This window comes from Buteo buteo, chromosome 6 (genome assembly GCF_964188355.1).
Source record: "Buteo buteo chromosome 6, bButBut1.hap1.1, whole genome shotgun sequence".
In the NCBI taxonomy this organism is placed as follows: domain Eukaryota; kingdom Metazoa; phylum Chordata; class Aves; order Accipitriformes; family Accipitridae; genus Buteo; species Buteo buteo.
The window spans coordinates 54,003,390-54,019,466 of NC_134176.1; the positions used below are offsets into that span (position 1 = coordinate 54,003,390).

General features: G+C 44.8%; 1 protein-coding gene across 2 annotated transcripts; it reads right to left on the bottom strand.

The window, feature by feature from the left end:
* Window positions 1-777: 777 nt before the first annotated feature.
* Window positions 778-14,722, bottom strand: SYT13 (synaptotagmin 13). 2 transcript variants are annotated; one of them, XM_075031127.1, is made up of 6 exons: window positions 14,540-14,722; window positions 9,264-9,486; window positions 7,217-7,351; window positions 5,342-5,655; window positions 1,347-1,476; window positions 778-1,082 (listed from the first exon to the last, which is right to left on the bottom strand). In XM_075031127.1, exons 1-6 carry the CDS (start codon window positions 14,720-14,722, stop codon window positions 778-780), a joined length of 1,290 nt encoding a protein of 429 aa, XP_074887228.1. The 2 variants fall into 2 exon arrangements, with proteins under 2 accessions (XP_074887228.1, XP_074887227.1); XM_075031126.1 differs by having other exon boundaries at window positions 7,217-7,357.
* Between the last annotated feature and the right edge of the window lie 1,355 nt (window positions 14,723-16,077).

Sequence of the window (16,077 nt, forward strand, 5' to 3'; positions counted from 1 at the left end):
TAGAAGATATAGGTATTCTGCTAAAGGATCCTGAAACATTCCTATTTTCAGCAGTTGTCATGAATCCTAAATACAAGGTATCAAACACTCCAGGAAACAAAAGTAAAGGAAGATATTTGACTTCTTGTTTGGCAGTGTTTGCTTCAAAGGCTACACAGGATGGTAGTGTTGACTGTCTCACTCTCTCTTCTTCCTCTGTTCTCTCCCTTAGTTCTGTACCTTTTTCTAGGTATCCATCTACTGCACCTTGGCTTCACTTTCTCTTTCATACTGATACTTTGGGTCTGCTGTGAAAGTTAGTTTTGTGATCTTCATTTTTCACAGCCTTGTAGAGTATTATGAAGAACAGTGACTGGTAAAACATCTGCCCCATGTTTGTGATTATGGAGCCAGCACTCATCAAGGGACTTGGGCAACAGTGCCAGAAGCCGAGGAGTGGTTTACATGTCCATGATACCTTTGCTCCCCTCTGCTCCTCTACAGAAACAGGGACCTCACAGAAATGACAGTGGGCAGGGCAATAAAATGAATTCAAATCATCCAGGCAGCCAAACCCCTTGTTTGAGAACCACTTGATTCGGTGAGAGTTTGTCCTTTAAATACATCTTCCAGGCAGTTTCCTGGGCTAAGATGAGGCAGGAAAATCAGAGAAGGTGGTGTAAGAAATAATGTTGTGCGGAGCAACTTTGTGGAGAGGAAGGTGGAAGGTGAAATGCAGCTTATTCCCCCAGGCTCGTAGGCCTGGTGGAAATCTGGCTGGCAGTAATCATAATGAACCTACATGTGGAGCTGGTGCCACATGGCTATCTGTCTCCTGGGGTTCCTCAGCATTTCTTCCCAGTGGCTCCTTTCTGTGCCTGTGACATGTAAGCCCAGGCTGCACTTGCCCAGCACGTGGCTTTGCCCAGCACCATCCTGGCTCAGCATTTCCAGCTCCACGCTGGAGGCACGCAGGAGCTCATGAGGCACCTCAAACATGATCATCTCATTCCACACGGGGTTGATCTTGTGTTTTGCACGTTTGGTCTGCTTCTTCTTCAGCTTCAAGGACTGATGCCTCAGTGTCACCTTGACAGAAACATCTGTATAGGAAGTGGAGAGAGACACCATATTGATGAGCATGCAACAAAATGAATGCAAGATAATTTTAACTGGTGACATCAGATCGAGAGAGAGAACATAAGAAACATTGACCTTGGTTTTCACTTTTTAGAATTCTTCAAATCTCCTTGGCTTCCTAAGCCAAACATCTATTTTTTTCTGCCAAACACCGCCCTTCCAGCTCTCTTTCTAGATTTGCTTAATAGCAGAAACAACAGTCTCTGCTTCCTTGCTATTCTACTCACCATTGCCAAGTAGATCTTTCAGCTGCTTGGAATGGAGATTTTTAGCCTTAATAATCACCACCAGCAGGCGGTTAGCTGCTGGCAAGTAGCTGATAGAGAGCAGAACCTCCCCATGGCCTGTAGACGGCTCCTGCAAATGGAGACACAGGAAGGGTTAATTTTTTATACAATCTTGGCCATAACATCAAGAAAATTATATAGTACAAGTTGGTGGGTGGAAGGTCGTGGACTGACCAAGTTGTCTGCCTGTCTTTGTACAGGAGATCTTTCCAGTTATACTGGATGAGAATAAACCTGGCAAAGATGTCTGAGAGTGCTCCTCCACTCATGAGGCCCCGATCACTTGCTTTCTTTTGTTGCTGGAAAGTAACTGCTTCCTAACATCTACTTTTAGGGGAATATTTAGTCAGAAGACAAGGATTTGGGGCTGAACTGCATGCAAGCAGTCAGGTACTCCTTTTTTGAGAGATTAACTGGCTGCCCTTTATTTATGTCCCCTACTTCCATTACTGCTTTTCATAATTCACTCTTCATTTCAGCAGCTCTTTTTGTCAGGAGGCTCTGACCAGACGTGGACCCCGGTCCACACTGCCCAGCAGGACTGTAGGGCTCCCTGGGAAAGCGTAGGCGATCCCGGGGTCTGTGCCACACTGCCAGACCCTGGAGCTGAAGTTGGACCTTCTCTAACACCCTTACTTGGTATGGGAAAAAAACCCAGCCAACCTGAAATCCTCCATGAGCTCAGCACCGCACTTTTCCTTCCTGGCCTGTGAGCTGCTCTCCACTTTTTTTTTTTCTTTTTTTCTTTTATTTCTTTCTTCCCATTAGTGATTGGTGTCTTAGCCTCCTGACCTTGCTCCCCCCTGGGAGAGCAGAGCCGTTTCGTCCTGGAAGGAGAGAAAGCCCACGCCGGTGTGCGCAGGGCTGCCAGCCTGTGGCGAGGGGCAAAAGGGGAGCAGTTATTCTCTCGGTGAGTAGGAGCCTGTGACAGAAATCTGGTTTAGAGTGAGGTTAATGACCCAGAAGAGTCCCAGAAAGCCAATGTCAACTCAATAGACTCCCTTTGGACTCTTTAGCATGATCTACACGCTTTAGGACAGACAGCCCTTCTCCAGGCCATTTCTGCGCTCTGCACTCTCGCTTCTAAAAGGGAGCCATAAATATTTCAAATTAAGTTTTCACCCGGTTACTTGCAACAGGCAAGGACAGGCCCCTGTATGCTCTGCGTGAGCTGATTGACTCTCCAGAAAACAAGGCTGTCATCGCTGTCTGGTTTGAATGACTTATTTGTCGTGCACAAATCAGGTGGGAGGCCATTAGCAAGGAAGCCTGAAATTCAATCCCAAATCAGCCCAAGTAAATCTTTTTTTCATGCACTCAGGTAGCAACGAAGGGCTCATATGCATTTCACTTACATAAATCCTGGCCTAAATCTAAGTGGATCTTAAAAAAAAAAACACATACAAACAAACAGGGGCAGATTCAAATGGGTATATGTCCACTACAAAAGAATAGGTCTTTGTGCATGGAGGGACAAATAAAAATACCACCTCAAAATACAAAACCACCGTTTAGGCAAGCCATAAGCTGCTTTTGTTTATTTATCCCCTCTACATCTCACCAGGTGCCACTCTATAGCTCTGGGCTAGGATTTGGTTCCTGTAGCTCCAGGCACAGATAGATACAGTGGAGATTGGGGGGGGTAGGGGGTGGCAGGGCTCGGTAAACGTGCAAGCACGCACGCACACACAGACACACACCTCGTCCACACGTCACATCTTGTGCTTATGGCTTTCTAGCTCCTAATATTTTGATCAAGTTTTTGACCAGCCTGTATCCACATGAAACCAAAACCTACAATGGTTGGACTCTGCTGGAGTTTTGTGTGAAGAGACCAACCCAGAGGTTCTTTTCCTTCACCCTCCTTCTGGGTTTTGGGGTTTTTTTTTCTTTTTCCTATTAAATCCATAACCTGTACATATAGCCTTGCGAATTCACACAACCACCAAAGCTTCAGCTTCCTTTCTGTGCAATAAGGATAAAAAGCATCAGGGGGTCATCAATGAATTATGTGTGCAGGGCACCGTGAAATCACAAAAGGGAAGGTGCTATGCCAGTAACCACTATCATCACTGTCATTAGCAAAGCACTGGGAGGGAAGGAAGACGAGATAAGGATATCAGTCTGCAGTATCTACACTTTGCATTGCTCACAGCAGTCCGTGAATTCCTGAATACTAATTACATTACCTGGTTCGCTGTAAGCTCCCCTTTGAGCTCCTTCCCTTGTGTGGGGGAGAATTACTGGGAAGGTAGGAATGAAATTTCTGCAGCTCATGGCTTTTCAAGGAAATGTCAGACTTTAAACAAAGCCCAATAACTTTGTTCCTGGATGGATGCTGTCAAAAATAGCTCCTCTTTTTTTGATCAGCTCTTCCTCACTCCCTCCCGCTTTGGTTCTTGATGAATGATTCAGGATCTGTATATAAGCTATCTGTGCGATGGTTGGCTCTCTCAGGTCCCAGATGACGCAAATTCAGCTTTCACTGCACATCCTCAGCTCAAACTGGGGCACTGTTCAGCAGTACTGTTAGCATTAACCTTGTGCTGTCAGCCTGGAGAAGAAATGAATGCTGCCCTGTTTCTACGTATAGTTGTGAAGCTGGACCAAGGCAGAGTCCCCAGTATGTCAGGACTCCATCAGGTGTACTTCAGTGACGACTGACCATTACTGTGAACAGGCTGTTCCTTGGATATTGCTTACAAAGCAGATGCTACAGTAGATTAAGGGGGTAGGGGGACTCCATCTATCTCAGTTTAGGAATTTAAATCATAATATTGGAATAATTTCTTTTGGACATCTCTTTTCACAGCAGCAGACTGCGGAACTCATTTCAATTTACAGCTATTAGGCAAATATTTAGCCTTGTGCTTGAAGTTTATTAAACTGATTCAGACCACCCATTTGTTTCTGCTGCCTCTCACTCTGCCAGAGTTTTTCTAGAGTGGCCAGCTCTATTAGCATTCAAGTGGCAATCACATAAATTAGCATTATTGGAAATCAGAAATGCTAACTCTGTACGCTGAGTCTGTGGCCAACTCAGTGGAGAGCCCTAACCCCTGATGGTGACAGGCAATAATTTATTTCAGCATGCTCAGAGGCAATGCTGGTGTTGCTTTGCATTGCTAACCCCATACCGTACCAGAGTACAACAGGTACCTGTTTGTAGCGATGTACTAGTAGCAACAATAAGAGCACCCTGCTGCCATGTTGTTAAGCGTATTGCTGCTGCTAGAAGAATAATCAAGTTCATGGTAGTGAAAGGGCTCCTGAGAAAATGTGCAAGAAGGTAGCACACATGAAGCATCCCCTGTACCTACTTCAAGTACCGTAGGAATCCTTCCCTCCTTTCCCCCTGTCTGTGCAGCTGGGAAGGTGTGGATACGGAAGGAAAGGGAGCTTTTGACGTGTAAGAAAACCAACACAACGCAATGAGTGATGATGGACAAAGCAGAATGAAGAGCACTGCTGGCCTGATCCCAGTAAGGGTAAGTGGCCTTCAGTCAAACTGCAGAGTCCCTCCGTCCTGCTCTGTATTTCAGCTCTGGTATTTCAGCTCTTGCCACCGTGGTCCTGCATCGCTAATTCACAGAAACTCGTGTCACTTTGTCTAGACATAGGCTTTGAATTACAGATATCAGTGCCAGATTGTCATGTAACTGAGGGAGGAGGAGAGGGAGTTTTGACGCAACTGAGAGGAGCTGTAGGTGGCAGGCCTGGGTTGATGGGCCTCTGATTGCTTTCCGAAATGGTTAGCTACAGACCAACGCAGAGCAGTGCTGAGTGACCTCTGCAGTCACACATCACCCCTCTAAACCTGGCTCCAAACAAATAAAGCCACCCACTGACATGCAGCCGTCTTGGAAGAGGGCATCTTTTGTCCCAGCAATTAATCATTAGGGTTTCTGGACTACTGACACGGACCGAGTCCATACCTTCTCTGGGGTCTTTAGCCTTTCCCACTGGGCCATCCCAAAGGACTCCTCTGTGTTAGCAAGGCTCAGTTTGAGTTCCCCCACAATGCTGTGTCTGGAGAACTTGTCACAGTTTCTCAGGGTGAGAGTCAGTGTCCCCTCTGGCATCTCCTCCTCTGTTAATGGGAATCGCAGGACCTGCTCCCAGAGGGTGTGAAGCACCTTCTTCTTCAGCTCTGTCTGGGCCTCAGCAACACCGGACTTGCTCACCAGTGTGCCCAGTATGTAGCAATGGCAGGCAGTGTCTTGGTCCCCGCTCATTCTGCCATGCATAGCTGGAAAAGAAAGACTGATCGTAAGGACCTCCCGTAAAAGACAGTCCTGAAGTATCTGTGGCTAAATTGCTTATTTCTCGAGAGCCATAAAATAAAACAGCTGCGTAGACATTGACCCTTGTTCCTGCTTGCACGGGGCAGGCTGAGCTGTGAGCCCATGCCGCGGTGTTTTCCTCGTGCTGCACAACGTCCTTGTCCTTCTGCCACCGCAGAAGGATTCTGTTAGTGTTTGGGAGAGCAACAGCTGAGTTCAAGGAAACGTGCTCTGTTGAAAGATGCAGAGCAGCCATGGGGTGGGACAGAGCATGGGCAGCTCTCATTTACTTTTGTTTTGGCACACAAAGACAGCTTCTTACAAAGGCTTTAAAAGCAGAAGGGTCAGTCACAGACATCAGAGATGGGAGAGACCTCCCTCTTGGCACACATCCACCCTTGCAGGCCAGTGTGGGATACGTCTGAGGCTTATTACATTCTGCTTGTCCAACCTCTGGTAAATGACTCCTTCAGAAGCCATCCCACAACCCAAAAGATCTGTGTCAAGAGACATTCATCCCTAATTTTATATCCTTTTTATGTTGGAAAGCCTAGAGCGAGAATGGCATTTCACACTCCTCTTTAGTTGCACCAACTCAACAGAACTGCGCTGCCCTCTCCGCAGCGAGCGGAGCACACCTTCCTCCGAGGGGCTCGTGAACAGCACGGCTTTTTGGGCAAAACCAAAGTCATCGCTGCGAGCCAGCCCGAGGACAGCCGCTCCCGAGCTGCCAGGTCCCACGGTTCACGGGGGTCTCCTGGCTTCTCGGGAGGGCAGAGCTCGGGACCAGAGCCAAATCCTGCCTGGCTGGACCCAGGCGTGCAGGAGAGCCGGGGTGACAGCCAGCAGGAACGGGTGATCTCCCTGGAGGCGAGCTGTGGCAATTCTCTCCTCAGAGGGTATGATTTGATTAGGTTTCTGCAGAGGTCTGCACCATGCATGAATTATTCAGTCAGCTTATTTTACTTTCCCAGAGGAACAGATGATGCTCCAGCCCTGAGCGGAGAAGCTGTTACAGTTGTCAGTTCCTGCTTCAGAGAGTGATACAGAACCTGGCCAGGCACAGCCAGAGGGACCTTTCTCAGTGGCCTACGAGATAAGTCTGGTATCTCCAGCTCAGCCTTTGACTTGACTTGAGGAAGACGCAGAAGGGAGTGGGTCAAGTTGAAGAATGAAAGTTTTCAAGAGGAAGGAGATGATAGCAACCCCCTTCACCCTGCCCCCAAAGGAAAAATGAAAAGAAGAGGTTGCTTTGTACCATGTTTGGGACTGGAGGAGCCCATCCTGGTTCCTGACTTCTGCTTTTGAGCCGTGCAAACAATTGTTCCCAAGCCATGCCCTGCACGCTCACTTCAAGCAGTGACATTGCCAGGTATTTCTATTCTGCAAGCCCAGAACCAGTGAAACGCCCCGTGGTCCTGGGGACACGTGTTGATTTTAAGGTAGGAGGGAAACCCTCTATAAAATCAACAGGTGTCTTCTACCCTCCAGATGGAGAATGACCGGCGGAAAATCTCTGCCCCTTACCTTCCAGAAGGGCCACACGCAGCTCAGCTTTTTCTTGGTCATACACAAGGGAGTAGCGCAGCTCAGGGGCCTGGTTACAGCTGGCTGCCCTCTCAGGGTTCAAGTGCTCCGTGACACACACGTCCTTTACTACACCTGCAACTGAAATAACCCCTTTAGCAAGCAGGTCTTCACCTTCCAAGGAGAACAAAGCCACCCTGCCGTGACTCAACTTTTCTAAAGGTCTTACTATTCCTGCACCTTCTATGCAGGAATGTAATTTATGTTTCTTCTTCCTCCAGCATCATATCTCCTTTTTGCTCTGTTTTCTCACACTTTTAGCTCTTCCTACAAGCCTTCTGCTCCCCACCACCTTGTGCTCTAAGATGGCTCACACACTTGCTCTTTTACCTTGTGCCTAGGCCAAGGTGTCTAAACTACACTCTCGACTTGTTATATTGTTTTATATTGTTTTTAACTCACATTGGTGAATTAAATCTGGTGCTCTTTGGAATAAGAACACGAGTCTGCTTGTGAGCTGCTGTGCAACTCTGCATTAATTCAGACCTCTCTAAATGTTTTTTAATTTTAACAATACGGTCTTTGTCATGCAGAAGACATGTATTTCCACAGCGCTTGACCAGGTTGAAGATAATGAGCTTGGGAAGCTGTGAGGCAGTTTCTCCACGTGTGATTTGGAAGTTGAATACATATTTCCTACTGAAATAAAGCAAGTTGCAAGACTAAAAGGGAAGCCACAGCTTTTTGTCATCAGAAGGTCAGGTTTTTTTGTCAACTGCAAGGTGAGTTCTGATTCCCACAGAAAACAGTAGTGGGACCAGTCCTCCTAAAAATCTTAGCCACAGTCCAGACCAGTTCAATGTGGCACCGAAAGGAGAACGCAGCGATTCTTGCTTTATTTCAGCAGCACTTGAGCTATGAAATCAGGCACAGCAGGAAGCAAACTTGCTTGTGCCATTAGCAGTGCAGAGAGGCTCTTACATCAACACACTTATATAAAGCTTTAGCCTACATGCAGCCATCATCCTTCAGCCTCTCCACCCTATAATCTTCTCCCTGACACCTAAGGATGTAGCTCAGACAGTCTCGTCCTCCAATGCAGCTGCTTCCCATGGTACTTTCTTTTCCATACTCACAAGTCTCAGGGTGGAGGGGTGAATGTAGCAATTGTCCTCCCAGAAGGACAAAAATGTCATCTCAAGTGATTTTAAAAAACTAGAAAGAGTTTTCTTTTAAAAAGAATCATGTCAGATAGCATTGTGTCTCTGGCAAATCTTCAGGAAGGTTTTATTAATGTGGTAACCATAAGAGTCAATTATTCTGTTAAAAGACAGCTGGGAAGGTAAAAATTGGTATGGAAGCAACCCAGACATGCTGCCAGATGTACATAATTAACATTGCATTTTGTCTCCGGCTCCAGGAATCTTATGTTCCAGGCTTTGGCATGTTACCCTTTGGGCTGGCTGGAAAACAAGAATTCTGTTTGGCAAAAATGTTTGAGGTGTCAGCCTTTAGTTTCACTGCACATTACAGCAAACCAGGACCATCTCACCAAACCGGTGGTAAAAACAGCAGCAGAGAAAATAAAGTAGAAGCTTGAACCCCTGCTGCTGATGTCCCTGACAAGGACAGTGGCTGGACAGCTAGCACTTTTCCTGGAAGAGATATTCTGCCTGGTTTTGGCCAGATATTTCACCCATTCTCTGGCAACTGCTTTCAGTAAAACTACACTAAATACATGCTTTTCTACAAAATGTCTGCTTCCAGTGAGCCACATTCTTCAACACAAAAGTTGTTTAGATAAAAAAAAATTTACAACCAGACACAACTACAACTTTGTTATCTGAATGTCCTGATGAGCTCCATAACTACTTTCTATTAAACACATTCATTGAAGACAGAACTCACAGTGCTCATGATAAGAGAGTGAAAAGCACCCCATGTCTTCATTTTCATATTTATTTCACTACAATCACTTTATGCTCAGAGGTATTACAGACCTACACCTAGAAAAGCAATTGTTAGTCAGAAGACCAAATGCTCCTACCGTTTTGAGGGAGAACAAACAGCTCTTCGTTGACTTGTATCTTCATCCTGTTCTCATCCAAACCAGTATGTTTTCCAGTAGCTGGTTCTTCGGTTGTCTTCAGGGAGTACTGTGTGTAGTTAACAATTTCAGGTGAAGTTACGACTGGTTTGGGGCCATAAATGTTGGGAAACTTCAGGAGTGCTCGAGGCTGTACTGGCTCTGCAGTTTTCTTAACGTTGAACTGAAAATTAAAACCTTGTTGATTACTTTGCACTAGTTAGACTAATTCTTATGATTCTCTCAATGTTAAATAAGCTGAGACAAGGAGAGAAAAGATGGTGCCTCTGGTCATTCTTACAGTCATTTTTTCTTGGGTTGTAGAAACCACTGCCTGTATGTCCAGAGATTTTCTTGCCAAAAGATACCTTTCCCCTTGGTGTATGTCTTTTCAGATTTACTCCTCTACAGATGTTTGGTTGCAATGAGAAAAAGATATGTTCTTATTGTTTAATTATTCCTCTGTTCCTGTACCAATTAATACTTCTTTCATAAATCTGTATTTTCTCTTAGCACAGAAATCAACCATGAAGTTCATTTTGCTGTGATTGAGGTATGATATTTTTTACCCTGATGTTTGAAGTCAAATCCAAGGTTAAGAGGCTATAGCCACCCACAGATTTCAGTACATTTCACGTGGGTGTGTAGTAAGCATTAGAAAGGCAAAGGCATGGATCATACCATCACTTGGAGCAAGTACGACCATGCTGTAAAAAGGCAAAGGTGAACTGGTTCAACAAATGATCCTTGCAATGGCATACCACGAGTAGTTGCCAGGTCACCTCAGCCTCTTGGACTGTCTCTTGACTCTGTGGACCAGAGCTCCACCTGACCCTCAGACACACATTTCCCCTTTATTATACGGGGATTGAAATCTGGATTTATGTCTGTTCTTAACATTTCAATTCCCTGCTGAATCATGAACATGCAGTTGAGCAGAAGAACCTGAAAGATGGTGTAATGCTCAGGCAGCCCAAGCAAAGGTTGTCACAAAGGCATTACTGTTCTCCCAAAACAATGAAAAATATTTTAGTGGAATATAACGGTCCTCTTTTCCTTATGTTCCCCCCCAAAATCCTGTCTGCTCACAACTGAAATCATTCCTGATTCATTTATATTTGGATTCATCAACGGGAAAGAACAAAAGCTGACTAGCAAATGACCCTGACCCTTGCAACAGATTTTATTAATGTTTCCAAAACAGGAAAGACAAAAAGCAGAAGTAGAACTGCCATTTTGTTTGATTATTGTGCAGTGGGAATCTCTCCAACCCTGCTGCCTGCCAACCTATTCTGTGTCAAGTTTAGATAGAAGGTGAGCCAGAAAATGTTCGTAATTGTAATTAAAGTTTTTGATTAGTCTCATTGTTTCCTATTAATAATGAATGTAGATGATGCCCTGAAGCACTTGTCTGTGTTGGGACTTTGTGGTCCCAGTTCGCATGTCCTGAGGGAGCATACCTATTCCTCAAGAAACAGAGCTGAAGAAAGAGAGCAGGCTTGGACTTTAGCTCTTTAGTCATACTCTGCTTATGGAGATCACAGCACTATGGTTACATGCACTTGGCAGTGGTAAAGAACTAATTAGGTCAGTGACTGTGTCTTCTCAAGGCAGCCAGTGCATCAGTGTTTAGGAAGCCCACTATGGAAAACAGCATTTTGTCTTGTCTAATTTTAGGGGCTCTGAAAGAGAAGTGGGTTGAGAAAGAAAGACGTCACTGTGTGCAGTCCCCACCTAGCACCCAGCTGAGTTTGGATATTATGTAAGTCAATCGGTGCGGGTCCGTAGGTGAGATCCCTTTTTTAGAGACGTGAGCCTCATCAGTCCTAAAATACATAAGAAATTCAAAGCTACTCATCCAAACCTTAAATGCAGTTGTCCGTTCTTCTAAAATTAAAGCAGACCAACCAAGCAAAACATGTTAGGAATCACTAGACAACAGCTTAAAAAAAAACCAAAACAGGTCGCTTTTGTTCTGCAAAGGCAGTACTTCTAACAGGCATACAGTGGTTGGTCTCTGCTGTTCTTTCTCTCCTGAAGCTGCTGTATAAGGCTGCTGTCCTACCAGTCACTGATCATCACACCAGAGCGGTATGCCTGCACTGCTGTGTGCTGCTGGCACATGAAGCGCTTTGGGATCCTTCGGGATGAAAAACACCGTACAAATGTGAGGTATTGTCAGTACAATCTTTTCTTCCACTTGCTAAAAGCCAGACATTTAGTCAGGAAATCCATCAGCACACAGCACCTAAGAGCTCCACTGGGTCTAAATATTCTCTTGTCTGTCTGCTCTGCAGAATTTGAGATGAGAGACATATGCAAGCACAGTGGGACTAGCCCACCCCCTCTTCCAACTGCATCTGCCTCTGTTTATTATTTTTGCTGCCAGCTCTGTTCCCAAGCGCTGTCTGCTAATCTAGGGACGTAGCAGTGCCCTGTGGAAGTTCCCTTTGGAAATCAGCAACAGTATCTTAAATAAAGAGATGAGCAAAAGAGTTCAGATAGTTCTGCGTAAAATGTGTGAAAGCAAAGAAACCAACAGTAGCAAGGAGGCTGCAACTGACCCTTCTGGGTCCCTGCCCAGAGCCACTCAAGCAGTGCACCAGATTGTTGCCATTGCTGGATGTGTTCAGGAGTCTTCGTTCTGCACGCTTTGATGAGACTTTGCAAATTTTAAATGTTCTGTAGATGTATCTTTGTGGTTGAACTCTTCCTCCTCACGTATGCAGGGCATGTCCATGGGGAGCCTCTGTCTATAGCAAATACAAGCATCACTGTCATGGGAGACACGCCAAGCGAATAAAATGCAGTCTTGCTTCATCTTTCTTTTGTCATCTCTGTTTATCAGAATCAGTGGCCCTGACAGGCTTCAATAATTAAGTATGTCAAGCACTGACTAGGACATACAGTGTACTAATGTAGTTGGAAAAAAGTCCCGACAGGACAATTTATAAACATAGACACAGATGATAAAAGCTTAGAACTCAATTTGAAATTCATTCCTTCAAGGTATGTAGACTGATTCTGAATCAGTGACAGCATAGGAGAATGCATGTTCCTGGCAAGAAAACTATTTTAATTGGAAAGAATTGTTAAACATACGGAATATGCAAACTAAGAACATTTTGCACTTTCTGTGACAGAATGTTCATTCGGCTGCTATAATTTGGCCAGATTTCTTTAAAAAAACCCCACAACCCAGTAACATTAGAAACAATACTTCTAATTAGAAAGTCTACAATGCTAAAAGAATACAATCACTCAGGTAATAGTGATACACTGGGTGCAGGTTGAATAATTTGATCCTCTGTTGGGCAAATGCTGGATTAAGTTATAGCAAAACTTGACGAATGTAGAAATATTGTGAGGACCATAACCTAATAGCTGCTGGGTACTGGAGGCTTAACTGGACTTTATGGTGACTTGGTGCTTATTTCAGTCCTGCGAGCAGGATGACACCCTGGAGGACAAGCTCCAGGACGGATTAACACTTTCCCAAGATGTTTCCCAAAAGGCTGTATAAAAGAAAAATGTCCAGTCCAAGGATGGAGTTAAAGTGAAGATTTGAGAGGTTTCTGAGCTAGAAGATTACAACAATAAAAAGTCTCTTGTAGAAAGAGACTGATGGTAAAGTTATCTGTGGGTAGTGTTGTTCCAGACGACAGCTAGAAAAAATGCTATGCAAAGTGATGTGGCTGTCAAAGTTACACATTTCTCATTCATTTTAACAGTAAACTTGCAAAATCTCAGCATTGTTGTACATCCTTATACACAGGAGTTTGCAAATCCCTTGTATGGGTTAGAAAAGACAAGAAAGGAGCCTGGAAAGGACATGACAAAACTATCAAACAGAATAGCAGGTGAAATTCATCCTAGGAAAATGCAAACAGCTCATGCTCATGGATGAATGCTTAGAATTAGCAGCAATCTCTTGAGAAGTCCAAAGCTCAGTGCAGATGTTCATCCACGGTCAGTGGAGCCATCCTCCCACCCCTCAGCTACGAGAAGCTCTGGTAATGTGATTCTGTGTATCTGCACCGGATCATACAATACAATTAGTAGATTTGGTCATCTTTCCTCAGAACAAACTGCAACAGGAGTGTGAGGGTGCCAGGGCTCTTTTCTACTAAGAGCCGAAGAGGGGTAGCCAGAAAGAGACTGAATATGTAATTACAAACATTAGAGAGAAGTTTAATTAGGACTCCTGCTACACTCTTTAAGAATACAAAAATAATAGGCAGCTCGGATAATTAAAAGGCAAATAAAGACTGTTACACAATGGATCACTGGCCTTTGGAATTGGCTGCTATGGCATAGCATTTGGTTGAATGGCTAGATGAAAGTGAAAAGAACGTAGGCACATACAAACATCAAGAGCAACAGCCAACAGGTAATACTTTCAGAGACTGACCAGTGCCATAGCTCATGCTAAAGACCATAGTCAACCAAGGAAATCAGTCAAACATTTCCCTTTGAAGGAGAGCTTCCCATAGCCCTTGTTTTCTCTCGCACTGAGCTCAGGAGTAAATCAGGGTTTTTGGATTCTAACAAGAAACAAAGACCACACAGGGATGCCTGACATTATCCGTACTCCACATTGCTCTTATAGTAAGTGAAAAAGCAATTCACAGTGTGATGAGATTGTCAAGTCATCACACTCCAGATTCTCACTTGCATTTTATTATAATTTCAATGCCTTGTTTTAACTTCACACATAATTAATACCCTCAGTTAGAGGGGCAGAGGGAGGAGGAGGGATGGTTTCCACAAGAAGCCAGCTGTTGACCGGGAACTATCCCGCAGGAACTGTAAGATATTGTGAACAGGGTTAGAGAAATAGCTGCTGTAGGAGATCCCAGCAGGAGTCATCTCCTCTCTACAGTGCTGCATGCCACCTGGCAAAGTCCAGTCTTCTCTCCTCAGGAGATGATTTCCCTTGTGATCTAGCTTGACAGCTAAGCAGCATTTCCAGTCCTCGTCCCCTATTTTTGCCATTAGCAGCTTTCTCTTTGGCAATGTGGCAGCTGTCTCCTGCTCCGGTAATTCTGTGGGTCACCCAGCCCATCTCTCTTTTTCCCTCACTCCTCCTCCCATTAACATGTTGTTACATCCTGAACACAGTAAGCAGATAAATAGACAGCATAAATCACATGCTGAGTAGCGTAACAGAGAAGTTGCATTCCCACCCTCTGCCTTTAAAAAAAAAATCACAGAGTAAATTAGAGACTGTGTCTTACTTGCTGGGCTGGTTGAAGCACACTGGGCTTAGCATTTTCCGTGTCCTCCTCTTGGTCCTTTTCTGAGAGTCCTTTCCCAGGTTGCTTGCATTTGCAGAAGCAGGTGAGACCGCAGAGGGCAAGGATGCTAGTTGCAGTCCCTAAGGTAGCCCCCAGGGCTATAACTGGGGCAGATAAAACCATTGTCCTGCGCTGTACAGGCACAAAAAGCACAGAAAGCCTGTGACTCCTTCTCCTCCCTGGGAGAGCAGCTCTCGCACATCCACTCCGATTCCTAGCCTGGCTTCATTCTCCTTGGAAGTCTGAAAACAATTCTCTTGTGCAGCAAAGAAAAGGGACCAATCTAGAGAGAGAGATAAATCATCCCACCTTTGCTAGGCAACAAGGCTACCTTTCTATCCTGATGATGGAGTTTCTGCTCCAGGTCAGGTAGAGGAAATAGTGATCATGGTGCCTGCAATCTCCATATAGCTGCAAACAGGCAGTTTTCATTGAAGCCTGTTCTCCAGCTCCACTGGGAAAAGTCTGATGTGTGATAGAGAGGAAAGACGTCAGCAGAAGGGGCTGGGCCTTGCTAGCTAACTCACAGAAAGTGCATCCAAATGTTTGATCAGCTCTCTAGCAATATTTCTGAGGGCTAGCTTGCTCATTTGCTCAAGAGGTTGCATTTTTCTGTCTTAAGGCAAAGGTAGTGATTGCCAAAAGGTGCTGGCCTGAGAAGCCCTGTTATGATAGCATTGCACGATAGCACTATGAAAAAAGTAAAGCCTGCATGTCAGCCAGGCAAAACTTTCTCATTCTTCAGAGGCTGGGGAGCAAACACATGCAAGAATTAAACACCGTCCCACACCTCACCCGCTTCCCCTCAAAGCACAGGGTCTGAGCCTTTTGGAGCGGCTTTCTGTAGAATCAATGCGGAGCAGTGCTTCTATTTAAAAAGACAGCAGAAAATCCTATCAAACAAACCACACTGATGCATATGTTGCTTCCGCTGGAGAGGATGAGAGAGCAAACAACATATGCTAGGTATTAGTCATACTGCTTACTACACCGGTGTCAGGTGGTGGGCTGGGGAGCACAGTAGAAGAACCTACATGAATAAACCTGAAAGGGCTACATGTCCGTCTCAGTTTTCTCTTGAGGTGATGGAGTGATTAACTTTCTCTGACTCATTTATTTTCACCTTATTCCTCAGCCTGCCCAACTTGCCGAAGAGGAGAATAAATGCTGTCTTTCCATGTGTTTCTTGTGACATGTGCAACCATTTTCTGGGTACTTCACAAGGAGCACCTACTGACCAGAAGACAATTACAATTCTGGGTCATTATATATCTGGGCCAGAGTGGAACGAGTAAGCAAAAAGCAAAATATTCCTTATAAGGCTCTGGAAAAAATATGCAGTTCTACTGGGAGTTTCTTTGTCTTTCTCTTTTGGAATACAGTTGATGCCTGTGGGTCAGGAAAAAAATGAACTATGTGCACAGAAATATTTAGAAAATCAGTTTTTTTGATCTTTCTGCGGCTCAGGTTTTGCCATG